Source organism: Camellia sinensis, chromosome 3, assembly GCF_055761805.1.
Source record: "Camellia sinensis isolate YWXY chromosome 3, ASM5576180v1, whole genome shotgun sequence".
Taxonomy (NCBI): domain Eukaryota; kingdom Viridiplantae; phylum Streptophyta; class Magnoliopsida; order Ericales; family Theaceae; genus Camellia; species Camellia sinensis.
In genome coordinates this window covers 118,771,184-118,798,480 of record NC_138963.1, presented here as the reverse complement: position 1 = coordinate 118,798,480, position 27,297 = coordinate 118,771,184, and the positions used below count along the sequence as shown (strand labels likewise).

The following is a 27,297-nucleotide window of genomic DNA, read 5'->3' as shown; positions in this document are numbered from 1 at the left end:
ATCACACTTTAATTAGAAGGTGTGATTAAAAAATATATAAATAATCACACTTTAATTAGAATGTGTGATTAAAAAATATATATATAATTACACTTGTTTAAAAAGTGTGATTAAAAAGTAGTAGTGTATATATAATCACACTTTAATTAGAAGGTGTGATTAAAAAAATATATATATATAATCACACTTAATTGAAAAGTGACATAAAAAATAAATATTATCACACTCAATCAAATTAAGTGTGATTAAAATAGCAATCTAATTTTTTTTTATCACACTTCTAATAAAAGTGAGATATTTTTTTTTGTCAAAGTGTGATCTTTAACTATTTTTTTAGTAATGAGATGATTTCGAAAATTATATGGATCTTGCAAAAATATATATATAACTCTAAGAAAATCCCTACCTCAAGTTTTGAAGAAGAAATGAGATGAAACCCCCAAAATCAACGGTGTCGAAACTCGATCTTCACCGCACACAACGAAGCCCTCGAGATGATAACCAACTTTGGTGAAGAACTTAGGTCTAAATCCCAATGGATTTGGAGAAATTAAATAGAGAAGATGATTTCTAGAGAGAGAAGCTGGAGACTTTTAGAGAGAGAGATGACTGAAAAAGTGATCTGAAATATCATATTCACGAACTGATATAACATGGTCTGCTCGAGCGTGGAATGCCCTGGTTGAGCGTCAAATACACTAACCCAGTACTTTTGCAGACAGGTCAAACTTTTGAAACCAAACATTCTTTGCTTGAGCGCATAAACAGTCGCTCGAGCGGACAAGCAACTTCGAATGTATTTTGCATTAGTTGGAGTGGCAAAACATGAAAGAAGGATCGAAACCGGGATCGCTACATATAGCATGTGTTACGAAATAGTAATAATGTAATAAAAGCTAAACAGATAATAATATGTCCTAAAGGCTTACATCTTTCCAAGTCAAGGCTTGGGTACATCAAAAGTGAGTTTTAAGCTCGATACAAATAAAGCCCTTGGCTTGTACAAAAGTGAATACAAAAGAACAAAACTGAGCCTTCAGCTCCACAATCCTCCTAAGCTAAGTCCTTGGTAGAGGTATATCACCAGCACTTGAAAATGGTTTTCCCCAAATAGGGTGAGCCAAAACTCAGTAGAAATAATCTAACACAATATATGAATCTTAACAAAGATATAATGGTGAAATGTATATACAATGACTATGTCAAAATGGTTTACATTTCTTTTTCAAAATCATGCCATGCTCAAATTATATCACATTTCTCAAATCGTGTCCTTTACCATAGGAAACCAAGGGGAATTCTCAAACTGGTACATTCTTTCACGGATATTTCGTCCATGGGAAACCGTTAAACGACACCTATGTAAACGTAGTTGATACAAACACTACTATTACTATTTTACGGATATTTCGTCCGTGGGAATCGACACCTATGTATACACGCGTTTTTTGGGACTTTCACTATGGATACACAAGCCAACTTAATTTAGTGATACATACCTCTTTTCAACATTCACCATTTTTTTTCAAAATCATATACATTTACAGTGTATTAAAGGAGAAACAAATATTCAATGCACATGAATGATAAATTAGTTTCAATCTACCTAATTCTCATGCAATTTTTACAACAATCATAACTATCCTCCACCGAAAGCCCAAAACATATATTTCTAAATAGATATAAAATCTCCAATACAGATAAACTTTCCAAAGTTTAAGATGCGAGTGATAATACATATCTAACTCCACCATCCATACCAATATCCATCCAATTTCACATTTCCAACCTCAATTCCATTTATTTATACAAATAAGAATGTGGAACATTTAGGGCAAAACCCATTTTCTTCCAAAATCCAACCCAATGGTCAAAATCAGCAATTTGTTCACAACTTAACCGCATTTCCACTCCCACAACCATTTCTGTACAATCATTTGAAAACTCCTCTTTTGATGTCAAACCAAAACCCTAGGTTTGTTCAAAATCCTCTAAAACCACAAGATTGTTTATGAAAAACAAATAGTTAAGTTAAAAATCATAAAAGAGTGTAGAACATTCCTACTTCGAAGCTAGGAGACCGATGAGAGAGTGGAGAAACCTCAAGGAAGTTGAAATCCAACTTTATTTGGATGAAAACAAAGCTCTAAGTAGGGTGGGGAAATGGGTAGATCTTGGTGTATTTGTAGAGAGAGAGTAAGTTCTAGAGAGAGAAGGTCTCAACTTTAGGGTTTTGAAATGTTGAGAGAGAGAAAGAGATGAAAAAGTAATGTAAAAAGTAACTTTTACGAACTGATCCGCTTTAGTGTAAGAAGTGACACTCGAGCGTGCAGACACAATAAGTTGTTTCGCTCGAGCGCAAGAAGTGACGCTTAAGCGTAGATCACACACTCCTAGTAGTTTTGCAGACAACAGACCAACACTCGAGCTCAAGAAAGGCTACTCGAGCCGAGACCGCTCATGTGCAGAAAGCATCGCTCGAGCGTAGAATACACTTATTCAATAGTTTTGTAGACCTATAAAAGTACTGAGAATTCACAAATCCCGCTTGAGCTCAAGAAGTGACGCTCAAGCGAAGAAGTAAAATTCTGGACAACAAAAGTTTGAAAACCAAGCTACCAACCTATTCCAAACGCAATCAATACAGCCCAATAGCCATACTCAAGGAAGTATAAGGAAAGTAAGACATGAACAACAATACGAAACCATAAAACCCGAGTCCAGAATACCAAATGGGTCGGGTTTAAATCAGAATCGTTATAGTTAGATTTAGTTTCCATTAAGTTCTATTGAAAATAAGTTCTAATAAAATTGTCGCTAAAAATAATTTTTTGTGATAATTTTTTATTTGTCACTAAAAATTGATAATTAGTAACTTTTTTTGTCATAATTTTTATAAATTATCCTTAAACATTATAATTAGTGATATTTTTCAGTGATAAATTTTCAAAGTATTGTTAAAAATTAAAAATTAGAGCCAATTTTTTTGACGATTTTTTTAAATTATCACAAAAATTTATAATTAATGGCATTTTTTATGATAAAATTTTTGAATTGTCGAAAATTAACAATTAATAATATTTTTTAATAATATTTAATGAAAAACATGATTAATTTTTATAAGATCTCTTCAATAATAAATTTATGGGTAAATTACAAACACACCTCTGAGATTTATTTAAATTACAAATTACTCTCTGTGGTTTTAAAAATTACATTATGCCCCCTAAAGTTTCTAATTTGATAACAAATAGGTCATTTTATTAATAAATCATCAAGTTAATTAACAGTTTTTAATAATGTTAAAATTTTATTTTAATTAATAATTCAGATAATTTTATTATTGTATAAGTGAATAGTTAAAAATTTACTTTTTTAATTAATTCTTTTAAATAAAAAATTATGACAAAAAAGTATTTATAATTTTTCAAACTATAAAAGACAATTCATAATTAAAATAAATCTTAAAAGATGAATTTATAATTTATCCTAAATTTATCTATTAGTAAATTTTTTTTTTTTGTTTTTTCTCCGCCACTATCAAGCAATTTCCACAATTATTGGAAATTATTAAGATGCGTATTGTATTCGCTCATATCTTGTATTTTCTGACGCGAATCCACTCAAAAGTTTACAAGCGGCAGACTATTTTTTTAGATACGGCTCCGAATTCATAGTTGGGCAACAAGCCATCTCATCTCATCTCCACAACAACAATGGCGAATCCAACCACTAGTTATTCAAGGAAAGGGTCCATCACTCACGTCATCTTCGACATGGACGGCCTTTTACTTGGTATTATTCCATTACCCAATTTTTTTTTTTTTGCTTTAGAAATTCTAATGCTCAAAACTTTGTTGTGTGCGTGTATTGTCGGTAGTTTCAAATGATGAACATGCGGATTAGCAAAAACATATGAGTTATGCTAGGGACCCCAAACAAATTATCAAATTTTTTACCAAATCTCTCACATGGGTGTGGGACCCACACACATTTGATTTGTGTGGATCCCATGAGAGGTTTGGTAAAAAATTTAGTAATTTGTTTGGATCCATAGCATTTTCCAAAACATATATCCTTATGAAAAATACTAATGATCGCTCAGTGGGTGGTCAATAGCCTCGATACATGTGTATTTTGGGAGGTTGGGGGCAGATGCCTTTGAATCCTTTGGCTGACCGGAAAGGTTGTTTTTCTTCTATTTTAAGCAGTCTCCATTCTTCCCTTAAAACTTTGGTCCACTTGTGAAATCCCACAAGTTCAGCTTACTAACAATGCAGTCATAGAATACAGAATTTGTTTGAATTCTTTTTATAAGTAAAAATAATATCAGAATTAGAACCCTGTTACGAATATACACACCTAGAATCTCTTTGTCCTCTGCATAAACCTAACTAACTTTAGTTTTCCTAACCCCAACCCTAAACCATGTTAATTGATTTTAGACTTCTTCTCTCTCTCGCTCTCTCTCTCTCTTTCTCTCTCACACACGCGCGCGCGCGCGCGCACACACACACGCATTATACATGTCTGTATTATCCTAGAGCATATTTGTATTAGGATTCATGTTCACGTGGGATTTGTCAAGGATTTGTACGTTTTAGTTGTCAGGCTACCTAACACACAATCCTCATCCTTTACCCGTGCTTGGGACTAGCTGTATAAAATATTTAGACACTAAGTATATTGGCTCAAGTGCAGGAGTGCGTCTAGCATATTGTGTGATCAACAAATACTAATAAAATTGAAAGGAAAATGTTATAGAACTATAAGGCCAACAATGCTCTAAGGGAGAGAGTGTTGTGCAACTAAGAAACAACATGTCCACACGATGAGTGTAGCAGAGATGAGAATGTTTAGATGGATGTATGATAGGATTAGAATAGACAAAATTAGAAATGAATATATTTGTGATGGTAGGAGGAGCACCTATTGAAGATAAATTAAGAGAGAATAGGCTAAGATGGTTTGGTCATGTATAATGAAGACTTTTAAATACAACAGTAAGGAAGAGTGATATGATCATCATAAGCAGAGATGCTAGAGGAAGGGGAAGACCTAAGTTGACATAGGATGCATTAGTGAAAAAAGATATGAATTTATTTAATTTAAATCAAGATATAGCCCTTGATAGAATTGAATGGCAAAAAGGATTTATGTGATCGACCTCACTTGATTGGGACACAAGGCATAGTTTGATTTGGTTTGGTTATATTATCCTAGAGCATTTCCGTGTCGGTGATATATGCATCATTTCCAATAACTCTATATCACTATGGCCTTTTGAATATTCTGCCCTCTTCATCTTTGTTAATTTTATCTTTGTTTGTTTTTTAGTCTTTGCTTTTTCATTGAAGATTCCAGTTGCTTAATTGCTAGGTTGCAGGCTAATACATTAATCAAAAGTTCAAGAAAATTAAAATCTGATGCTGACTTTAATTTCTGCATTAATTCTATACATTAATTCTATACTGAAGTCCAGGAGATAATACTTGCAAGATACAATAAAACTTTTGATTGGTCTCTCAAGGCAAAAATGATGGGGAAGAAAGCAATAGAAGCTGCTCATGTCTTTGTTGAAGAGACTGGAATCAGTGATTCCATTACAGCTGAGGATTTTCTTACAGAAAGAGAGGATATGTTGCGGAGCTTGTTTCCAACAAGTGAGCTAGTGCCAGGTATTATTTATTTGAAGCAATAAATCCTTTATTTATTATTATTTTTTATTATAGATTTGTGGATAGATGATGGTGAGCTGGCTGAGGACTGAGGAATGCCGTCTAGGAAGATGGTAGTCCTTAAGATGATTGGGGACCCACTAGAGGTGGTAGAGGAGAGAGCCAAGGGCAGCCTTAGCAGAGAGGGTGGCAGTGGTTCAAAAAACTGGCTGGTTAGTACCCGATTTTGGCCTCTAGTTTGGATACACCCTGGTTTACTGATAGATGTGGTCAAACCAACCCATTCGCAACACATACCAGCTTGAACCTGTTAAATTTCTGATTCATTAGTGACCTGAACAGGTTCAGAAAAATATCGACCTTTATTATTATTTTTTTTTTGAAACAAAAATTATTTAATGGTTTAGGCTGCTTAAGGAGATGGCCATTCAAAAGCCCATCCATTACACTATCAAATAGCACACGGTTAAATTTTATAGAGTAACTGATGGAAGAAAGAAAGCTTTCCAAGCAATGTGGGATCGCTAATGCATATCTAAAAATGAAGGCAACTGCTTGTGGTCTTATATAGCATGGAAAAAAAATAAGGAACTTTACTCAACCGATGTGGGATAGTCACTTGACTTGAAAACTTTGATTTCTTTCCCATTCATCAAATTCTAGTGAGGTACTTGTTGCCCCATCTCTATTCACCTTCTTTTTAATTTAATTTAATTTTATTTATTTATTTTTGTGTGTGTGTGTGTGTGTGTAAGTAATCTATTTTAAACAAAAAGATAAGGAATATTTTTAATATCTAAATGCATAGATATATTTTCCATGTAAATTACAAATTATGACTGAACCTTTACGATTCATGATTCAAAAGAAAGGCAATCTCGATTCACGATTTGACAACTATAATATAAATATTTACATGTAAGTGTGTACATATTTATGAATGTGAGAATTAAGTATAAATTGTTTGTAAATATAAATATAGATATTTTAAAATATATGTGTAGTTGAACTAATTTAATTAACAAAAGAAATGTATAGTTAAATAAACTTATGTTGCAATCTATTTATTTAAATTTTAATTGAAGGAATCCTTGCAATATCACTTGGCTTATCCTAACATTAAAGCGTCCTCTTTATAAGAGAAAAAACATTGGTTCAATATTTATCCCTTCATGGTTCTGTTTACGTTTTGTTTCTCAGCAACCATGATATATATGGTGCTCGCTAGACACCAGCTATCCACATGGACAGACATGGTTCTCAAGTGTCTATCATAAGCCGTAGTCATTCGCCAATGTGTGGAATATTATTATTTGACGAATGCATGAATCCGATTTTGAGGATATTATTATTTGGAAGAGTTTGAAGAGCCTTCCCATAAATGAAAAAAAAACTGATGTTTGACTTCCATTTTATTTTTTGTTTTCCCTAATGCTGTGTTTGGTTGAGGGATTTAAGAAGGAATTTGGAAAGAGAAAAAGTGTGTAAAACTAAGTAAAATGTAATTATATTTTATTCATATTTTATCTAATTTTTTCCTTTCCCTTTCCCTTTCCAAATCTCTCCTCAAATCTTCCAACCAAACCCAGCGTAACAGAAATCCCAAATTACTCTATATGCCGTGCAAAAAGCTCCATTCCAAAACGTCAAAAGCACTGTTTTACCGTGCAGTAGCTATTCCAAAAGCACCGATATACTAAGATTAACCTATCATCATCAAGAGCAAAAATAGCCAACCTTTCCAAACAAAAGCTGAATAGTTTTCTTTAAAGAAACATTAAGACAACTAAACCACAGTAGAATAAATTAAAAAGGGGCAATTCATGCTGAATAGTTTTCTTTAAAGAAACATTACACTACAAGAATTTACATATTTTGCGACCACTTTTGCCGACCAAAAAAAATTTGGTCGCAAAAAAATGACATTTGGCGACCAAATATTAATTAGTCGCAAATGATCATTATTTTTGGCGACCAAATATTATTGGTCGCAGAAGGTTATATTTTGCCGACCAAAAAATGAGTTGGTCGCAGAAAGTGGTTTACTTTTGCCGACTAACTACAAATTTGGTCGCAAAAGGTCACATATTTTTTGGCGACCAAAAATTTGGTCGCCAAAAACTTATTTTCAGCAACCAAAAAAAATTAGTCGCCAAATTAGTACTTTTAGTGACTAATATTTTAGTCGCCGTTGATTGAGATTTTGCGACTAAAAAAATTTGTCGGCGAAGGTACCTTTTCTGCGACTAATATTGTCTTTTGGTCGCCAAAAATTTGGGAGGGAAATTTGAAACGTAGAAGACATAAACACCGAACAAATAAAAAAAATTCGCGTCACTACTACAAAAATAGTTAAAGATCACACTTTGACAAAAAAAAAGATCTCACTTTTATTGAAAGTGTGATAAAAAAAATTAGATTGATATTTTAATCACACTTAATTTGATTGAGTGTGATAATATTTATTTTTTATGTCACTTTTCAACTAAGTGTGATTATATATATATATATATATATATTTTTAATCACACCTTCTAATTAAAGTGTGATTATATATACACCACTACTTTTTAATCACACTTTTTAAACAAGTGTGATTATATATATATTTTTTTAATCACACATTCTAATTAAAGTGTGATTATTTATATATTTTTTTATCACACCTTCTAATTAAAGTGTGATTATATATATACTACTACTTTTTAATCACACTTTTTAAATAGGTGTGATTATATAGATATTTTTTAACCACACATTCTAATTAAAGTGTGATTATTTATATATTTTTTAATCACACCTTCTAATTAAAGTGTGATTATATATACACTACTACTTTTTAATCACACTTTTTAAATAAGTGTGATTATATAGATATTTTTTAACCACACATTCTAATTAAAGTGTGATTATTTATATATTTTTTAATCACACCTTCTAATTAAAGTGTGATTATATATACACTACTACTTTTAATCACACTTTTTAAATAGGTGTGATTATATAGATATTTTTTAACCACACATTCTAATTAAAGTGTGATTATTTATATATTTTTTAATCACACCTTCTAATTAAAGTGTGATTATATATACACTACTACTTTTTAATCACACTTTTTAAATAAGTGTGATTATATATATATTTTTTAATCACACATTTTAATTAAAGTGTGATTATATATACATTACTACTTTTTAATCACACTCCCTAAATAGGTGTGATTGTATAAAATATTTCAATTTGATTTTTATATAAAATATACAATTCCCAAATCCGCGCCTCTATTCTACCCATGAATGATAGAGTTGACTCACTACTAGAAAATGAGGCTTTAGACACGGAACTTTTTCACCCATTTTTTCATCTTTCTATCTCTCTGTCTCTGTTTCTCTTCTCTCTCTCTCTCTCACTCTCACTCTCACTCATCACTCTTCTCTGTCTGTCTGTCTGTCTCTCTCTCTCTCTTTCTCTGTGTCTATCTCTCTCATCTCTCTCTGTCTCTCTTTTCTATCTCTCTTCTCGTTATCTCTCTCGCTCATCTCTCTCTGTCTCTCTCTCATTTATCTCTTTTCGCTCTTTTTTTCTCTCCCCCTCTCTTTGTCTATATCTTTTCACTATTTTTTCATCTTCCTCTCTCTCTTCTCTTTCTCTCTCTCACTCATCACTCTTTTCTTTCTGTCTATCTGTCTGTCTCTCTCTCTCTCTGTGTCTCTCACTCATCTATTTCTTCTCTCATCTCTTTTCTCTCTCTGTCTCTTTCGTTCATCTCTCTTCTCTCTATCTCTCTCATATTTCTCTGTCTCTCTCGCTCATCTCTCTTCTCTCTCTCTCTCGCTCATCTCTCTTCTCTCTCTCTCTCGTTCATCTCTCTTCTCTCTATGTCTCTCTCGCTCATCTCTCTTCTCTCTATCTCTCTCTCGTTCATCTCTCTTCTCTCTCTATCTTTTTTCTGTCTCTCACTCTCTATCTTTTTGTCTCTCTCTCTCTCTTTTCTCTTTCTCTCTCTCTTTCTCTCCTACTATGTTCGCGTTGCTCACTACTGCAAACGCCATTCCACTACCACCATTACTACCACTGTCGCCACTTCACCTCTACGACTACCATTGCTACTACCATTGCCACCACTACCACTACTGCCACTATTATTACCGTTACCTCTCATTCACCCTTGCCACTTCATCTACTCTACCACTACCACAACTTCACCACTAATCTCCTTCGCCGCCGCCACCACCACCACGACCACCACCATCATCTCTTATCCACCACCTTCACCACTACTGCCACTACTACTACCATTACCTCTCATTCACCCTTGCCACTTCATCTACTCTACCACTACCACAACTTCACCATTAATCTCCTTCGCCGCTACCACAACCACCACCATCATCTCTTATCCACCACCTTCACCACTACTGCCACTTTCTATCCTCTACAAAAAAAAAAAAAAAAAATTATTAATTACAAAAATATATATATTTTAACAAAAAATATTTTTTTTTGACGACGGCAACTCTCGTCGCAAAAAAAAAAAAAAAAAGAAAGTTGAACGACATTATTTTGTTATTTAAATTTCATTTCTGACAAAAAAAAATATTTTTTATTCTCGCCTGTTTTTGTTTTCCATTCCCGCTCTATTCTCTCTCTCTATCTCTTCTATCCATCTCTCACTCATCTCTCTCTCTCTCACCACTCATCTCCTCTACCACCTTCACCACTACTGCAAACGTCATTCCACCACCACCACTACTTCCACTGTCGCCACTTCACCTCTACGACTACCATTACTACTACCATCGCCACCACTCCACTACTGCCGCTACTACTACCATTACCTCTCCTTCACCCCTTCCACTCCATCTACACTACAACTACCACAACTTCACCACTAATATTTTTCGCCATCACCACCACCACCACCATCATCTCTTATCCACCACCTCCACCACTAATGTCGCTACCTTTCCTCTACCACAAAAAATTAGTTCATGATTTTTACTAACAAAAAAAAATAGGCCGTAGAAAAATATTTTTCATTGACCACAGAAAATAAACTTTTATTTTAGTGGAAAATATTTTTCATTAAAATATTACCCCTACTTCTACCAAATAAAAAATAATAATAATATCTATATGTCTATCATTTGATTTTCATACATACTTTTTGATTTTTTTCTTTTTAATCTCTATCATTTGATTTTCATACATAGACTTTCTGATTGATTTGTAATCGATCTGTGCTTCTCTCTTATTTTACTTTTAGATCCTTGTGTTTGTATATTTGTTTTCGATGCAAGATTGTTTCTTCTTTTTTTTTTGAAAATTTTCTCTTCTCTGTTTGTTTGCTGAGAAAACCGAGCATTAGAACCAAATATAATTAAAAAATAGCTTGATTAGTTGTTGATTTTTTAAATATTTTAAATATTTTTTTAATTGATTAAAATATTAAAAAAGTTCACTAAAAATAAAAAAATACTAATTCAAAACTCAAAAAAATAATTTTCAAAAATTGAAACAAATTTTTAATACAAAATCTATTTTGACTCGTTTAGACCCGCCCATTTGCCACGTTTGAAAAAAAAAATAAAAAAAAAATAACAAATTATTCCAAAATTCTCCCCAAAATTTCCCTCATTTTTCTTCTTCTCAGTCGCGCTCATCTCTCTCTGTCTCTCTCTCAATCATTTTGTATTTTTTTTCCCTTTGAATTTCAGCCTCTTTTTCTCTCTCTCATTTGTTGCATAACCCTAACCCAACCCGTCTTTGAGAGAGATGCAGAGACGAAACGACATGGAGATGAAGGCGATGTGACTCCGGTAGACGACTCCAGCAGACGACTCCGGCAGCTAGGCGAGGGGAGGCGACATCGAGGCAAGGGAAGGCGGCGACCGACGAGGTCCCTTTCTTCGATATCGCACGAATCGGCTGATTTGAACAACAATAAAGTGGAGAACAATAGAGGAGAGATAACAGGGAGCGATGTTCGTGGTGGCGAGGGAGTTATGAATTGGCAGAGTGCTAGGCTCAAATCTGAAATTCTGGCGCATCCGCTTTACGAGCAGTTGTTATCGGCTCATGTTGCGTGCTTGCGTATCGCAACACGGGTGGATCAGTTGCCGAGGATTGACGCTCAGCTCGCTCAATCGCAGCACGTGGTGGGGAAGTATTCGGGTCTCGGCCATGGTAGCATTGGCGATGATAAGGAGCTCGATCAATTCATGGTAAGTAATTAAGCTTCTTGTGCTCTGTTTTATCTATATTTTCTCTGATAATTGTTTGAATTTTGTTTGTTTGTATTGTTCTTTTTGCTGTGGATGTTATTAATTAGGTGATATGTGTATGCTATTTATGAAACTGAAGATGAGTTTATTATGGGTCTTGTTTCTGATTGTTTTGTCATCCAATTTTGTCTCTATGCTGTCAAAAATCAGAACATAACAATTCATCAGGGCGAAAATTTTCCTTGCTATAGATTATTTTTTTAAATCAATTTTGATCAATATCCTCTTGACAAGTAAATATTATAGGGAAAATATTGGTTATTTTTGTTCTTTCTGTACTTGTTGCGTTCGTATGGATCTGCATTGTAATGTGAAGAGTGGCTGGAACAAGGGCATCAAACGTTTTGCTCATAAAATTAAGTTATTTTAGGAACTTATAGTATTGTTATACTAAATATAGGATGAGAGGTCTTGATTAGTTGTCTTTGCTCTTAAATTAAGTTCTTGGTAGGAACTTTAAAGTATTGTTTTACTAAATTATATGAGAGGTCTTGATTTGCAGTGATAGACAATTACTTATTGGAGCTGAGACTGTTGATATGAAAAAATGGCCAATATTGCTGCTTATTCATTGAGTGTTACTCATGATTGAGAAGCTTTGAACTGCAGTTTTGAGAAAATATATACTGAATTTGGATTACATGGGGGCGAAAAATTTAAATTTGGAACTACGTAGTAAAAAAATTTCAACATCATACTTCTCAAAATTTCAACATCATACTACAAAATGCACCGCTGATGATGGAGATTGCCGTAAACTGAGGTTCTCCTGAAACCTAAGAGTCTGTGAGCCTTGCTCTTGACCTTAGATACGATTAGAATCAATAGCAACGCTTTCTTCTTCTTGTTCTTCTTTAAGAAATTAATTGACGCGAACAATAAATCTCATAACCTCTGATTGAGAAAGCTTTGAAGTTGTTATGATAATATAATTTTTGCATTTTTCAATTGAGGATACCCTGAACTCATATTTGATTGAAGTTAGTTAGTTAATCAATTAGGGAAATGTGATATTAATTTTACCATTTATATAAAACGCATCTAAATAAAGTTTTAAGAGTGTAATGCATTCACAAAATTAAAAGATGTAGAAAGTGATGATGATGTGACTCAAAGCCAAGATCATTTTCAATGAATCTGAAAGTTGAAGCAACAATTTCATTAAATATTTTTTACTGTCAAAGATGATCAGCATATGCTACTAGATGATTCTGTTGCTTTAAAGTCATTTCCAAGTAAAGTCGTTTCCAAGATAACCAAACACATTATTGTCTCTCAGCGTCGCATCTTAATTGGACATTTCAAACTGTAGACCTATTAACAATGAGAATAAAGGCATTTTAATAATGATTAGGTTAGGTGTACGACGAGTATGTGGAAAAACATGAACTCATTGATTAACTCCAATTTTAGGGTTTTAGTTTCCTTAAGAAGGTAGTACAACTAAATGCATTAGTTAACTATTTTGTGTTGTTGAATTAAAACTGCTTCAATTCTTAGGCTCTTGTGGATGAATTTGAGTTTTCTCTATTGGAAATTTTACAAGAGCTTGAATTGGTTCCCACATCTAGAGAACTTGGATTGAATGGTAGTAAAATTTTCTTGATGCCATACATTTTGGATTTTTAGTTAATTAATTAATTTATTTCTCCGAGGTTTGAGTGCTTTAATTGAGAGTCATGAAATGTGTCCAAATGTCCTAATATAACGAGAAGGGAATCTAACCTTAGGAAATGTGTCCAAATGCTCTATTGGTAAGTTCTCCCTCCTACATTCCATTCTGTGGAAAACAATGAGTACCTGCCTTGCTTTTCTAGGACTTTCCTCAAGTTTTGATGCAAGCCAAACACAACTAGCAGCGACTCTCTGCAAGTAAATAAGATCAGATCCCACATCAGAAAGCATGTAAACATTGTCCTGTTTCCAATTGAATTTAGAAAATCAATGAAACAAGAATTAAACCTTCACGTTAAAACGAGCAAATGATTTCTTGCAGTAGAATTGATGAAATAGAACCTGACCAGTAGCCATTACTGCTTGAGGTCTGCAGAGAATATGATTAAAGAAAAACACCAGCTAAATATGGGAAAAGACACATTGCATTTATAGTATTCATACTGGTTTAGTAGCACTTGGTTGCTGTGGATCTATGTTACCTAGAATGCGGATTGTTCTAGTTACTAGGAATGGGAATCAGAACATTGTACACCACATGAGCTAAAATGTGGTACGATAAGGTAGACTTCTTAAATTGACCTCCAATATATTATAGTCTCCATCTAGATTTCAGTTCATTATATTTAACTTTTTTCCTATTACGGAGAACTTTTAACGAAAAACATAGAAAAAAATTATGGGATTGCTTAGGATCATTAAATTCACCATTTTTGAACAAAAGTGTATTATAATTCGGAACATGTGTTTCAATACAGGGCGTTAGCGTTTCTAGTAACACTGTTGTGGATTGGATAAATTCCTGTTTCAGGCAACCCCATGGAAGTATTGCATAAAATTATGCTAATTATCACAATAACAGCATCAACAACAACAGTAACTAATGAAGGATACAGTTTAAGTAAAATGCCACTTTCTTGGATGAGGTCACAACCATAGATTCTGAGAGTTGTTTCAGTTGCTTCATTTATACCATCTTTCCTAGAAGGTGAATTTTGTAGCTGCTCATCCGTTAGATAAAAGGTGTCGATTGCTGTGTAAATCATGGTTGATACAAGACCTCAACAAGATTCCCTAAACTGTGACAAAAAGTAACTCAACATTTCAGTATCCCAACAGCATCCAGAGCAAGATCAATTGAAAAAGACAACAACTACTGTCTCACAAAACAATAATCAAACAATAACATGGGCAGAGAAACATGTCTAGTCAAAACAGATTTCTCGATCCAACTGCACATAGCCAACTAGTATTCTTCTAAATGGACATCAAAACAACATAGTTTTATCTATAAATACATGTCTCTATGTATGTGTCTCCATTGTGTGCGACCCTCTAGGTTACTAAACTGAAAAGGGTTTTGTTCATTAACCAAAAATTCAACTGCAAAAGGTGTTCAAGAAACTTATACCTCCCATCCAAAGCGATTTTGCAGAACTCTGATAACAACCCAGTTTTTGAAATAAGTTTTATCATCAAATTAAAGAAATCAATACGAGAATCCCAAAAAAGAAAAAGGTAACCAATAAGAAGACAAGACATCCAACTTGTGCCTATACTTTTTTTTTCGCCACATGAAGAAATTACGCATCTCTTAAATTGCAACGTCTAGTGTCCAGATAACCATTATATTAGTATACGCATCTCTTAAATTGCAACGTCTCATGTCATTTCTTTATGTCAGTAGCTTTAGGGGAATTGAGTTCTATCCTTTTTTGTATTTTTCTTTCATGATCTTGTCAATTGACCTTGCTTCGGGTCTTTGTCATTTTTGTAAAGCTATGGTTATAATTTTTGCATCATATGAAGGTAATCTTTTATTTTTTCGGAGGCCAAGCAAGTGCCACAATCTCTACATTACAAGAATCGGCAATTATGTTTTGAAGTTTGATTCATTCTTAGTTTTATAAACAGGATGTGGTATTAATTGTTAGTTATATTTATTTACTAATTTGGCTTGCATTATGCAGAAATCCAATATTTCTGGCTTGAAAGTGCTCTTATTATTTCTTAATAATTTGGCAGGTCCATGAGAAGGATGTAATTGGTATCACACATCACTCCCACAGAAACCTTGTCGCGACATATAGCGAAGACTGCACGATGAAATTGTGGAAGCTTCCTCAGTGGTTGGTGTTTCTGCTGCTAGTCTAAAATGCAATTTAGGTTGCTTTATTTATTTTCATTTTTCTTTTCTTTTTTTCTTTTAAAGGCTAGTTTCCTACTAGTTCTTTTGCCTTGAGAATTCCCACTTCTTTTTTTCTCTTGCTTTGTTTGTAATATTTTAAAATTGTTTTCTTTAGGTTGTGTTTGGTTGGTGAGGGAAGAGGATGATGGGTTTATTCATTTAGAAAATGGATAACCCATTTGGATTTGGTGGGTCCAAGGCAAAAGTAGTGCTCATTTTGCCCTTAATGTGCATGATACATTCCTTTTGGGGTCATCTTTTTACTAATTAACTTGGATGTAGGTCAACATTAAAACTGACTCAAAGTGGTGAGGTTTTTTTTTTTTTTTTGTGTTCAAATTATAATTATTGGGACTAGAATAGAATCAGTGAAAAATATATATAAATAAATAAACTATATGGATGTATTTATTTATGCCTCAGTATAAATTGGTGGCTTTTGCAACCTAACAATTAAATTGTTTGACAGCATCAGGACGGTCGCATTCACTATGATTTGCTGTACTACATTTATATATATATATATATATATATTGAAGGGGAAATTACATGGCGTAAATAATTATAAAAAAAGTAGTAATTTTTGTGGGGGTGTCATTTTTGCTTTGTTTGACAGCGTCAGCCTAACAATTTTTACTGTCTGGTATTTTTAATTAATTTTTTTTGTCAAATGCCTGAATATGTAGTTTTATTTGCACGCCATTGTTCCTATCAGTTAATACCATCTTCTTTTCTTTTCATTTTTAAATTATGATTGTTTTTCAAGTAAGTTATCTTTTTGGACAAAATAATAAAATCTAATTTTTCATGATAACCCACAACACTATATATATATGAGTAATGCAATTCATCACTGTCAGTAGGAGTAAATGCTGATAGTGTTTCACAATTGAAGAGTGCTGTATGGAAAGAACGGCTGGAAGGTTATTCTCTCTCCATGTCCAATGTTTATACTTAGTTTTTCTGATTTCTCTTGAACATGTACCATGAGTTTTGGTGATCATGAAGGGAAGAATGAAAGAGCGTCAAAGTTTATGACGTTTGGTTTACCACTGTATGGAACGTCACTTGTGCCATTCCTCGAATTTATGTGCTATGTTATTGCCTATTGGGAAATTGGAAAGTAAGAAAATATTTATTGTGTTGAAGGGCCCACTTCAGGTGAATTGCAAATTTTAGATCATTTAAAGGGAATGGAGCTTTGATAGTTAACTATGCCCGAATAAGTTCATGTTAGGTCTTCAATAACTCATCATTTGTAAGATATGCTACCTAGAGAAGTAATTAGTGTCTGATAGAACTGCTCAACCTCCAATTAGCAATCATTGAATTTTATTTGTGTTGGAGTAGGATTTGACAATGACACAGGTATTTAACTTTTTTGCTTATCTTACTGGCAGGGTTGTTATGGCTGTTAGCTTATTAATCATCGTGTATTGAAATTTGCAGGTACAACAACAGGTACAGTTTTATTATGCCAGCTAGTTGTCTTAATACGATGTACATGTTTATAGGATTTAATTGATTTTTGCAAAGATACGGGTTTGCAATCCAATGTTGCTGCCACTATCATGCTTCTCTGATAAATTTTCCAATTTTGTTTCTTTATTAGGTGCCTTACATCACTACTGCTTTGATGGATGCGAAGCTTGGCACGAAAGGGCGCAAGGATCGTTTTGATTGGCTATCAAGGCAACTTAGTGGATTAAAACTTAGAATATGAATTATGTATTGTATTGAATAGTTAATGAATTAAAACTTAGTGGATCTTTTTGATTGGTTATCAAGGCAACTTAATGTATTGTGTTGAATATGAATTGAAAACTTAGAATAGTTGTATTGTGTCGAATGTTAATGAATTATGTATTGTGTCGAATGTTAATAATTCAGTTAATTTGAATGATGCTTTAAAATTATAGGTTTATTATGGATTGATTGAATTATAACATCATTACAGGTGTATTGTTTTCTTGTTTTGACGACCAATTTATTAGTTGCGACATCCAAAATTATTTTTTTTCGCAAAAAATGACAATTGCCGACCAAGAGTTTTGGTTGCAAAAAATACATGTATTGCCGACCAAAACAACTCTTGGTCGTGGAATCTCACTTTTGCCGACCAAAAGTTTTGGTCGCGAAAAGACAAATGGCGACCAATTTTTTTGGTCGCGAAATGTGATAATTGTCGACCAAAAAATTTGGTCGCGAAATGTAATAATTGGCGACCAAACTTTTTGGTCGCCAAATGTGACAATTGGCGACTAAGAAATTTGGTCGGGAAAATATCACTTTTCGCGACCAAAGTGTTTTGGCGACAAAATAAATTAGTCGCGGTAATTAAATATTTAGCGACCAAAAATTTAGTCGGCAAAATCCAACTTTTGCCGACCAACCATAATTTTGGTCGCGAATTACTTTTGCCGACCCTCAATTGGCGACTAAAGTAGCGACCAAAAAATTTGGTCGCGGATAACTTTTGCCGACAAAAAATAGACTTTTAGCGACCAATTTTTTTATTGCCAAAAGTGTTAATTCTTGTAGTGTTAAGACAACTAAACCACAGTAGAATAAATTAAAAAGGGTCAATTCATGAAACTATTATAATGAACCTAACCCACACTTACAATAATGCAAGGATGTTGTACACTAGTAAAAATCAATTCCATGTTCAGTTTAAGCCTACTCCGCAATCAATAGTGGCAACTAGTTGACATACCATATTTATGGATATGCCAATCTAAGTTGCTAACTTCTCAAATGGAGGCAAACCCCAATCACTAGGGTTGAAATCCAACAAGGAGCTCAAAACCTGGTCTGCAGCTCCATGGAAAGAGCTATCAAGCCTTGGATCTGGAACCATAACAGCTATCCTGCATGGCATATGTAATGAAATAATTAGCACCCAATATCTAGCAGAATAAATCCAGTCAATCAGGAGGCGTGGTTTTAATTATCAACACGTATGGCAGTTACCGAAACATAGTATTATTCCAACACTGTTTATAGAAAATACTAATACTGTAGCGAATTACATTTTGGAACTCGCGTTCCGAAATATGGTACACTTCTGTTCCAAAATGAAAAATTAGCAATCTAAAGTGATCCCAAGAGTTTTTTCCAATATATTTCTTAAAGGTTTCCTTGGACTTAAAATATATATATTTATAAAGAACTAAATCTAAGATGAATGAAATTTTCATAGGATAAAATGTAAAAATGAATCATAATGCTCATAGAAATGTGTTGTTACATGATTAATTTGGGGTGAAAATGGCACATTTTATTGGATGTCTAATTGTTAACAAAAAATTACTCTAGCAGTATCTTAAATTCTTAACAGTCTAATCGATACAAGTCTGCTCCTATCATACCCCATTTCAGAGTACGTTGGGTACCACATTTCCATTCTTGTTTCACGCACCGGAACAATCCGCTCTCCATTAACATAGTTCTCAACAAAAATTAAGACCCTACTACATGCAAACATCAAAACCCAATAGGGAAAGCTCTCCCTCAAGTGAATGAAGACTATGTTGGCAATCAGCTGTAGAAAACTCAAATTTTGTTAACTCACGCAAGCAGATCAAGTGAAAATTTCCAGAACAGTTAAGCCTAGTCAACAAATAATTACAACTCCCCAGTATAAGTATCTCCAGTGTAAAGAAATCAGTTTTATCATTGTTGGGGACGACTATATGAGTGCAACCCTCCAAAAAAATTTGTAACAGAGTAATGGCAGCCCTAAAAGTTTTAGAAAGTCCACTTTGTGTAATTGTTGCGTTTCAATGTGTAATGCCACATGTAATTCCCCCCCTAAAAATATTAATTTGGCTTCATGCTAAAATTCCTTCAGTAAGTACATGCTGAAAAACAAAACAAAAACTTGTAATAAACAAACAATTTAGTCTTCTTGATTGGTGTGGGAAAAAAAAATTCTGCTAAAACAATGAAATTCTGCTAGAGAAAAGAGATTGATTTCTTATGTGGGTTCCTATAGTTTTTTTTAATTGGATCACTGTGAAGCTTTATGGGTCGAAGAAAATTGAGTAATATTCAAATAATTATAGACTTAGAAGTGGATAACATGACTTACCCAAAAAAAAAGGTAGATAACATGTCTAAATTGACACTAGTCACTCATAGTTTTTTATTGGGGCAATTAGCCTATATTAATTAATGTTTTGATATTTAAATCCGGCCCAACCCACATGATCTGTGTACTTCTCCTTTATTGCAATTTGAAAATGTTGCCTTTCAGCTTAAGTCACCCAAGCATGTTTCAGTTTTTTCCACCACCATAGCACACAAACATAGTCACTCAGTGTCCTCTAATCTTTGAAAGATACAACAGCTAGTAAAACCTTTAAGGCCATCAAAAGTATACTTTTTCCTAGATATAGAAAAGACGTAACATAATCAATAATAGATCATTTGCAGAATAAAATTTGATAGACAATAGATACCTAAGAGTGATCATTTTCAATATCTTAAATCAGCTATTCATAAATATGAAGAGATTGAAGAGAGTGCGGCACACATAATTAAAGTGAAATGGTTGAAATGGAATGTAAGAGGAGTATTGTGTGATCATAGGATTCCTATTAATTGAAGGGCAAATCCTATAGGACTGTTATAAGATATGCTTGGTGAATTTTAATAGGGCATTGTTAGGGAAGTGGTTTTGGCAGTTTGCTTGGGAGCGGGATCGTCTTTGGCAAAGGGTGATTGCTACCAAATATGGTGTGGATGGTGGAGATTGGAGGAAGAGCAATGTGATTGGCTCTCATGGTCAGGGTTTGAGGAAGGGGATATGGTTGGGGAGGGGGGAGTTTTGGGGCAGGGTGAACTTTTGGGTAGGGAGAGGTGAGAAGGTTCAACTTTGGAAGGATAGGTGATGTGGGGAGATTGTGTTGGAGGAGCGTTTCCCTTTGATTTTTGGTATTGCTTTGGACCGAGAGGTCACTGTTGCTACTTGTTTGGGGGATGGGGATGTGGTGGTTTGGGACATTAAGTTGCGGCGTCAAGTTTAGGATTGGGAGGTTGACCAATTGGGGGAGCTATTTAGCTTACTGTATGGATTGGATGTTATGGGTCGGGGGGAGGATGTGGTGGCTTGGAATGTCTAGGGCATAGTTGTCAAATCGGGATTCGTATCGTGAATCGAAATGGCCTTGTACCGAATCGCGAATCGAATCGAATCGTGAATCGTAAAGATTCAGTCACTTTTTTTAAATTACTTAAAAATATATATCTACACATTTAGATGTTAAATATATCTTATGAATATAAAATATTTAGACTTAAATCAATGAAAATGTTATTTTGAATAATAATCACGTAGTTTAATAAGTAAGAAGTTAACAAAAGTTCCTATGTAAGATCACCATATTACATTTTTCCTTTTTTAGATATTTTTTATCAACCATTCTTAATAAAGATGTAATATCACCATCTTGCCTTTTTTCTTTTTTAGATATTTCTTATCAGCCATTCTTAATAAAGATAGTAACCAAATAGACAAATAATTAATTTCCAAAGTAACAATAATTAACAACAATGTTGATATTTGGACAATAAGCATATATACTTTTCTAAGTAACAGTGAGCAAATAATAAGAAGGAATTATTTAGAATCTTTTATTTTAAAGCCTAAAACATTTTAAAAAGTATAACTAACCTCACACATGTAATATTCAATTTAATAAAATAGTAATAGATAATTTATAGTGTAACTTTAATCTTAAACATCTTTATAACATAAATTATGATTTTTTAAAAGAAAAAAAAAATGAGAAGAAAGGTTAAAAATATGTTGGGTCTGATTGAATCCGATTGGATCCTATTGAAAACTCTATGATCGTTAAAATAACAATAAAACATGTATATATGTTGGTTATTTTGGTATTAAACGCTATTAAAAGTTGTATTATGCCATTTTCACTAAAAAGATGGAGAAAAAAAGAGTCGAAAATATGTCGGACACAATAATTTCAAAAGTTGCATGAATCGTAAAAAGTGAATCGAATCGTGAATCGATTGTGAATCGTGCAATTCACTAGAGATTCACTTTCAAAATAGATTCACCAATAGATTCGTATCGATTTTGCAAAAATTGCGAATCGAATCGTGAATCGTAAGATTCTGATAACAGAGGTCTAGGGTACTAAAGGACAATTCTCTGTTTTGTCTTTTTATCGGAGTTTGGTGAGGAAGGTGGGAGGGGTTTTTACTTGGAGGAGCATTTGGGTGTCGGGTGTTCTATCCAAAGTGGTTTTCTTCTTATGGATGGTTGCCTTGGGACAAAATCTTACTATTGATAATCTGGTTTATCAGGGGCATGTTTTAGTCAACCAGTGTTGCATGTGTTGTGTTACTGTTGAGTCAGTGGATAATTTGTTTCTTCATTGTTTAGTTGCGGCACAGATTTAGAGTCTTATGTGTTCTCTGTTTAGGATTGTTTGGGTGCAACCTAGGGGGGTGTTGGAGATGTTGTGGAGTTGGCAGGGAGCTCAGGCAGGGCGTAGACAGAGGCCGGTCTAGTTGTTGGTGCCATTTTGCTTAATGTGGCTCGTTTGGTTGGAGAGGAATCACCATACATTCCAAGAGATTTCTCATGATGTGTCATGGCTGGAGAATCGTTTGTTAGTTACTTTGTATGGTTGGTTGGAGAAAAGGGTGGACCCAGATTTATTAGCATTTTTAGACTTTTCGGATGATGTTATTGGTTAGGGGTTTGAGCTTTTTTTGATCTTTTGCATTCTTGCATTCTTTGCATCGTCTTGATGCTCTTTCAATAAAGTATTCTTATTTATCAAAAAAAGATATGCTTTAATGTATGGTACTGTATGTTGTGTGGTTAAGAAAAAGCATGTTCAAATAATGAGTGTAACCGAAATAAGAATGTTGAAATGGATGAGCAATGATATAACAGCAAATAAACTAAGAAATGAATAATAATAATATCATCAGTTTTTTTTTCATTTATGGGAAGGCTCTTCAAACTCTTCCAAATAATAATATCCTCAAAATCGGATTCATGCATTCGTCAAATAAAAATATTCCACACACTGGCGAATGACTACGGCTTATGATAGACACTTGAGAACCATGTCTGTCCATATGGGTAGCTGGTGTCTAGCGAGCACCATATATATCATGGTTGCTGAGAAACAAAACATAAACAGAACCATGAAGGGATAAATATTGAACCAATGTTTTTTCTCTTATAAAGAGGACGCTTTAATGTTAGGATAAGCCAAGTGATATTGCAAGGATTCCTTCAATTAAAATTTAAATAAATAGATTGCAACATAAGTTTATTTAACTATACATTTCTTTTGTTAATTAAATTAGTTCAACTACACATATATTTTAAAATATCTATAATTTATACTTAATTCTCACATTCATAAATATGTACACACTTACATGTAAATATTTATATTATAGTTGTCAAATCGTGAATCGAGATTGCCTTTCTTTTGAATCATGAATCGTAAAGGTTCAGTCATAATTTGTAATTTACATGGAAAATATATCGATGCATTTAGCTATTAAAAATATTCCTTATCTTTTTGTTTAAAATAGATTACTTACATACAAAAAAAAAAAAAAAAAAAAAATTGAAAAGAAGGTGAATAGAGATGGGGCAACAAGTACCTCACTAGAATTTGATGAATGGGAAAGAAATCAAAGTTTTCAAGTCAAGTGACTATCCCACATCGGTTGAGTATAGTCCCTTATTTTTTTTCCATGCTATATAAGACCGCAAGCAGTTGCCTTCATTTTTAGATATGCATTAGCTATCCCACATTGCCTGGAAAGCTTTCTTTCTTCCATCAGTTACTCTATAAAATTTAACCGTGTGCTATTTAATAATGTAATGGATGGGCTTTTGAATGGCCATCTCCTTAAGCAGCCTAAACCATTAAATTTTTGTTTCAAAAAAATAATAATAATAAAGGTCGATATTTTTCTGAACCTGTTCAGTTCACTAATGAATCAGAAATTTAACAGGTTCAAGCTGGTATGTGTTGCGAATGGGTTGGTTTGACCACATCTATCAGTAAACCAGGGTGTATCCAAACTAGAGGCCAAAATCGGGTACGAACCAGCCAGTTTTTTGAACCACTGCCACCCTCTCTGCTAAGGCTGCCCTTGGCTCTCTCCTCTACCACCTCTAGTGGTCCCCAATCATCTTAAGGACTACCATCTTCCTAGACGGCATTCCTCAGTCCTCAGCCAGCTCACCATCATTTATCCACAAATCTATTATAAAAAATAATAATAAATAAAGGATTTATTGCTTCAAATAAATAATACCTGGCATTAGCTCACTTGTTGGAAACAAGCTGCGCAACATATCCTCTCTTTCTGTAAGAAAATCCTCAGCTGTAAGGGAATCGCTGATTCCAGTCTCTTCAACAAAGACATAAGCAGCTTCTATTGCTTTCTTCCCCATCATTTTTGCCTTGAGAGACCAATCAAAAGTTTTATTGTATCTTGCAAGTATTATCTCCTGCACTTCAGTATAGAATTTCTCTGTGTCTGCAGAAATTAAAGTCAGCATCAGATTTTAATTTTCTTGAACTTTTGATTAATGTATTAGCCTGCAACCTAGCAATTAAGCAACTGGAATCTTCAATGAAAAAGCAAAGACTAAAAAACAAACAAAGATAAAATTAACAAAGATGAAGAGGGCAGAATATTCAAAAGGCCATAGTGATATAGAGTTATTGGAAATGATGCATATATCACCGACACGGAAATGCTCTAGGATAATATAACCAAACCAAATCAAACTATGCCTTGTGTCCCAATCAAGTGAGGTCGATCACATAAATCCTTTTTGCCATTCAATTCTATCAAGGGCTATATGCTGATTTAAATTAAATAAATTCATATCTTTTTTCACTAATGCATCCTATGTCAACTTAGGTCTTCCCCTTCCTCTAGCATCTCTGCTTATGATGATCCTATCACTCTTCCTTACTGTTGTATTTAAAAGTCTTCATTGTACATGACCAAACCATCTTCGCCTATTCTCTCTTAATTTATCTTCAATAGGTGCTCCTCCTACCATCATAAATATATTCATTTCTAATTTTGTCTATTCTAATCCTATCATACATCCATCTAAACATTCTCATCTCTGCTACACTCATCGTGTGGACATGTTGTTTCTTAGTTGCACAACACTCTCTCCCTTAGAGCATTGTTGGCCTTATAGTTCTATAACATTTTCCTTTCAAATTTATTAGTATTTGTTGATCACACAATATGCCAGACGCACTCCTGCACTTGAGCCAATATGCTTTGGTCATGTTTGTTTGGGTGGACATGAGCTTGGGATTGGACTAAAAGTTCAATAAAATTATTAATCCGATATTTGGTTAAACAATTGAAGTACGGACTAATTATTTTAAACTTGACTATTAGTTAAGATAGAATACATAATCCAACGAATTTGTAATCCTAGGACTATTAATCATGGGAATGCTAATCCAGTCTGCCCAAACAAACATGCCCTTAGTGTCTAAATATTTTATACAGCTAGTCCCAAGCACGGGTAAAGGATGAGGATTGTGCAAATCCCACGTGAACATGAATCCTAATACAAATATGCTCTAGGATAATACAGACATGTATAATGTGTGTGTGTGAGTGTGTGTGTGTGTGTGTGTGTGTGTGAGAGAGAGAGAGAGAGAGAGAGAGAGAGAGAGAAGAAGTCTAAAATCAATTAACATGGTTTAGGGTTGGGGTTAAGAAAACTAAAGTTAGTTAGGTTTATGCAGAGGACAAAGAGATTCTAGGTGTGTATATTCGCAACAGGGTTCTAATTCTGATATTATTTTTATTTATAAAAAGAATTTAAACCAATTCTGTATTCTATGACTGCATTGGTAGTAAGCTGAAGTTGTGGGATTTCACAAGTGGACCAAAGTTTTAAGGGAAGAATGGAGACTGCTTAAAATAGAAGAAAAATAACCTTTCCGGTCAGCCAAAGGATTCAAAGGCATCTGCCCCCAACCTCCCAAAATACACATATATCGAGGCTATTGACCACCCATTGAGCGATCATTAGTATATTCCATAAGGATATATGTTTTTGCTAATCCGCATGTTCATCATTTGAAACTACCGACAATACACGCACACAACAAAGTTTTGAGCATTAGAATTTCTAAAGCAAAAAAATAAAAATTGGGTAATGGAATAATACCAAGTAAAAGGCCGTCCATGTCGAAGATGACGTGAGTAATGGACCCTTTCCTTGAATCACTAGTGGTTGGATTCGCCATTGTTGTTGTGGAGATGAGATGAGATGAGATGGCTTGTTGTTGCCCAACAATGAATTCGGAGCCGTATGTATCTCTCAGTAGTACTGAAAAAATAGGTGTAAACTTTTGAGTGGATTCGAATCAGAATATACAAGAAATGAGAGAATACAAAACGCATATAATAATTGGGGAAATTGCTTGATAGTGGGGGAGAAAAAACAAAAAAAAATTACCAATAGATCTTCATAGATAAATTTAGGATAAATTATAAATTTATTTTTTGAGATTTGTTTAAAATATTAATTGTTTTATGTAGTTTAAAAAGTTATAAATACTTCTCTGTCATAATTTTTTATTTAATAGAATTAATTGAAAAAGTGAAATTTCAAACTGTTCACCTATACAATAATAAAATTATTTGAATTATTAATTAAAATAAAATTTTAACATTATTAAAAATTGTTAATTAACTTGATGATTTATTAATAAAATGACCTATTTGTTATGAAATTATAAACCTTAGGAGGCATAATGTAATTTTTAAAAGGGGTTTTTTTTTAAGGTCCCTGGTATTATGATTTTATAGCATAAAGGACATCAAATATTTTTATAATGTCTAAGGTCCCTCAACAATATTTTCATAATGTCTAAGGTCCCTCAACCTTGATCCAGAGAAATTTCAGTCCAGAGAAATTTCAGTCCAGAGAAAATTGGTCCAGAGAAATTTCAGTGCAGAGAAAATTGGTCAGAGAAATTCTGGCCAATTTTCTCTGCACTGAAATTTCTCTGGACCAAATTTCTCTGGATGAGTTTCTCTACTTTTCTTCTCATTCATATCCAAATCATTGTGATTCATTGGGTAAGCAACACTGTTCAACTGAATTCAACTGGAAAAATTCCACATTGTAATATGTAAGCAACATTAGAATTTTGAATCCCATATTCCATTGTCCATTTCTCTACCCTAGACATTAGTAAGATCTTGCCATACCTTAGCATAGACAAGAAAGAGAAGAAGTTATTCCCTAGACTTCCAGAGAAAATTCAACTTCAAAGATAAAATTAGTCCAAAGAAATTCTGGGAAGAATTTCTCTGGACTTTCTAATTTCTCTAACATTCCCTAGAATTCCCACTGTAAATTTCTCTGGCCTTCCATTCTCTCCAGAGAAATTTCTTTTCTCTCCAGAGA

The 27,297-nt window shown here is 33.6% G+C and overlaps 2 protein-coding genes and 1 long non-coding RNA gene across 3 annotated transcripts; 1 reads left to right on the top strand and 2 right to left on the bottom strand.

Annotated features, from left to right (window-relative positions):
• Positions 1-13,627: 13,627 nt before the first annotated feature.
• On the bottom strand, positions 13,628-15,225 carry LOC145821111 (cyclin-L1-1-like). Its single transcript, XM_082917691.1, has 3 exons — positions 14,534-15,225; positions 13,928-14,009; positions 13,628-13,831 (listed from the first exon to the last, which is right to left on the bottom strand). The coding sequence occupies exons 1-3, from the start codon at positions 14,683-14,685 to the stop codon at positions 13,643-13,645; spliced, it is 423 nt and encodes a 140-aa protein (XP_082773817.1). The 5' UTR covers positions 14,686-15,225; the 3' UTR covers positions 13,628-13,642.
• A 437-nt stretch (positions 15,226-15,662) lies between these two features.
• LOC145821110 (uncharacterized) lies at positions 15,663-17,755 on the top strand. The gene is made up of 3 exons (XR_014363151.1): positions 15,663-15,768; positions 17,228-17,288; positions 17,440-17,755. It is a non-coding gene; the product is annotated as an uncharacterized LOC145821110 (long non-coding RNA).
• A 645-nt stretch (positions 17,756-18,400) lies between these two features.
• LOC145822743 ((DL)-glycerol-3-phosphatase 2-like) lies at positions 18,401-26,272 on the bottom strand. The gene is made up of 3 exons (XM_082920573.1): positions 26,050-26,272; positions 24,150-24,374; positions 18,401-18,697 (listed from the first exon to the last, which is right to left on the bottom strand). Exons 1-3 carry the CDS (start codon positions 26,126-26,128, stop codon positions 18,693-18,695), a joined length of 309 nt encoding a protein of 102 aa, XP_082776699.1. The 5' UTR covers positions 26,129-26,272; the 3' UTR covers positions 18,401-18,692.
• Positions 26,273-27,297: the final 1,025 nt, after the last annotated feature.

Bases quoted from the DNA above. Each gene is read 5' to 3' on its own strand.
- LOC145821111 (XM_082917691.1), bottom strand. From the start codon at position 14,685: ATGATTTACACAGCAATCGACACCTTTTATCTAACGGATGAGCAGCTA. The intron at 14,010-14,533 runs GTATCCTTCATT...TATTCTCTGCAG, and splicing joins AGTGGCATTTTACTTAAACT to ACCTCAAGCAGTAATGGCTA. The intron at 13,832-13,927 runs GTTTAATTCTTG...ATTTACTTGCAG, and splicing joins TTGCTCGTTTTAACGTGAAG to AGAGTCGCTGCTAGTTGTGT.
- LOC145822743 (XM_082920573.1), bottom strand. From the start codon at position 26,128: ATGGCGAATCCAACCACTAGTGATTCAAGGAAAGGGTCCATTACTCAC. The intron at 24,375-26,049 runs GTATTATTCCAT...TAATTTCTGCAG, and splicing joins CATGGACGGCCTTTTACTTG to ACACAGAGAAATTCTATACT.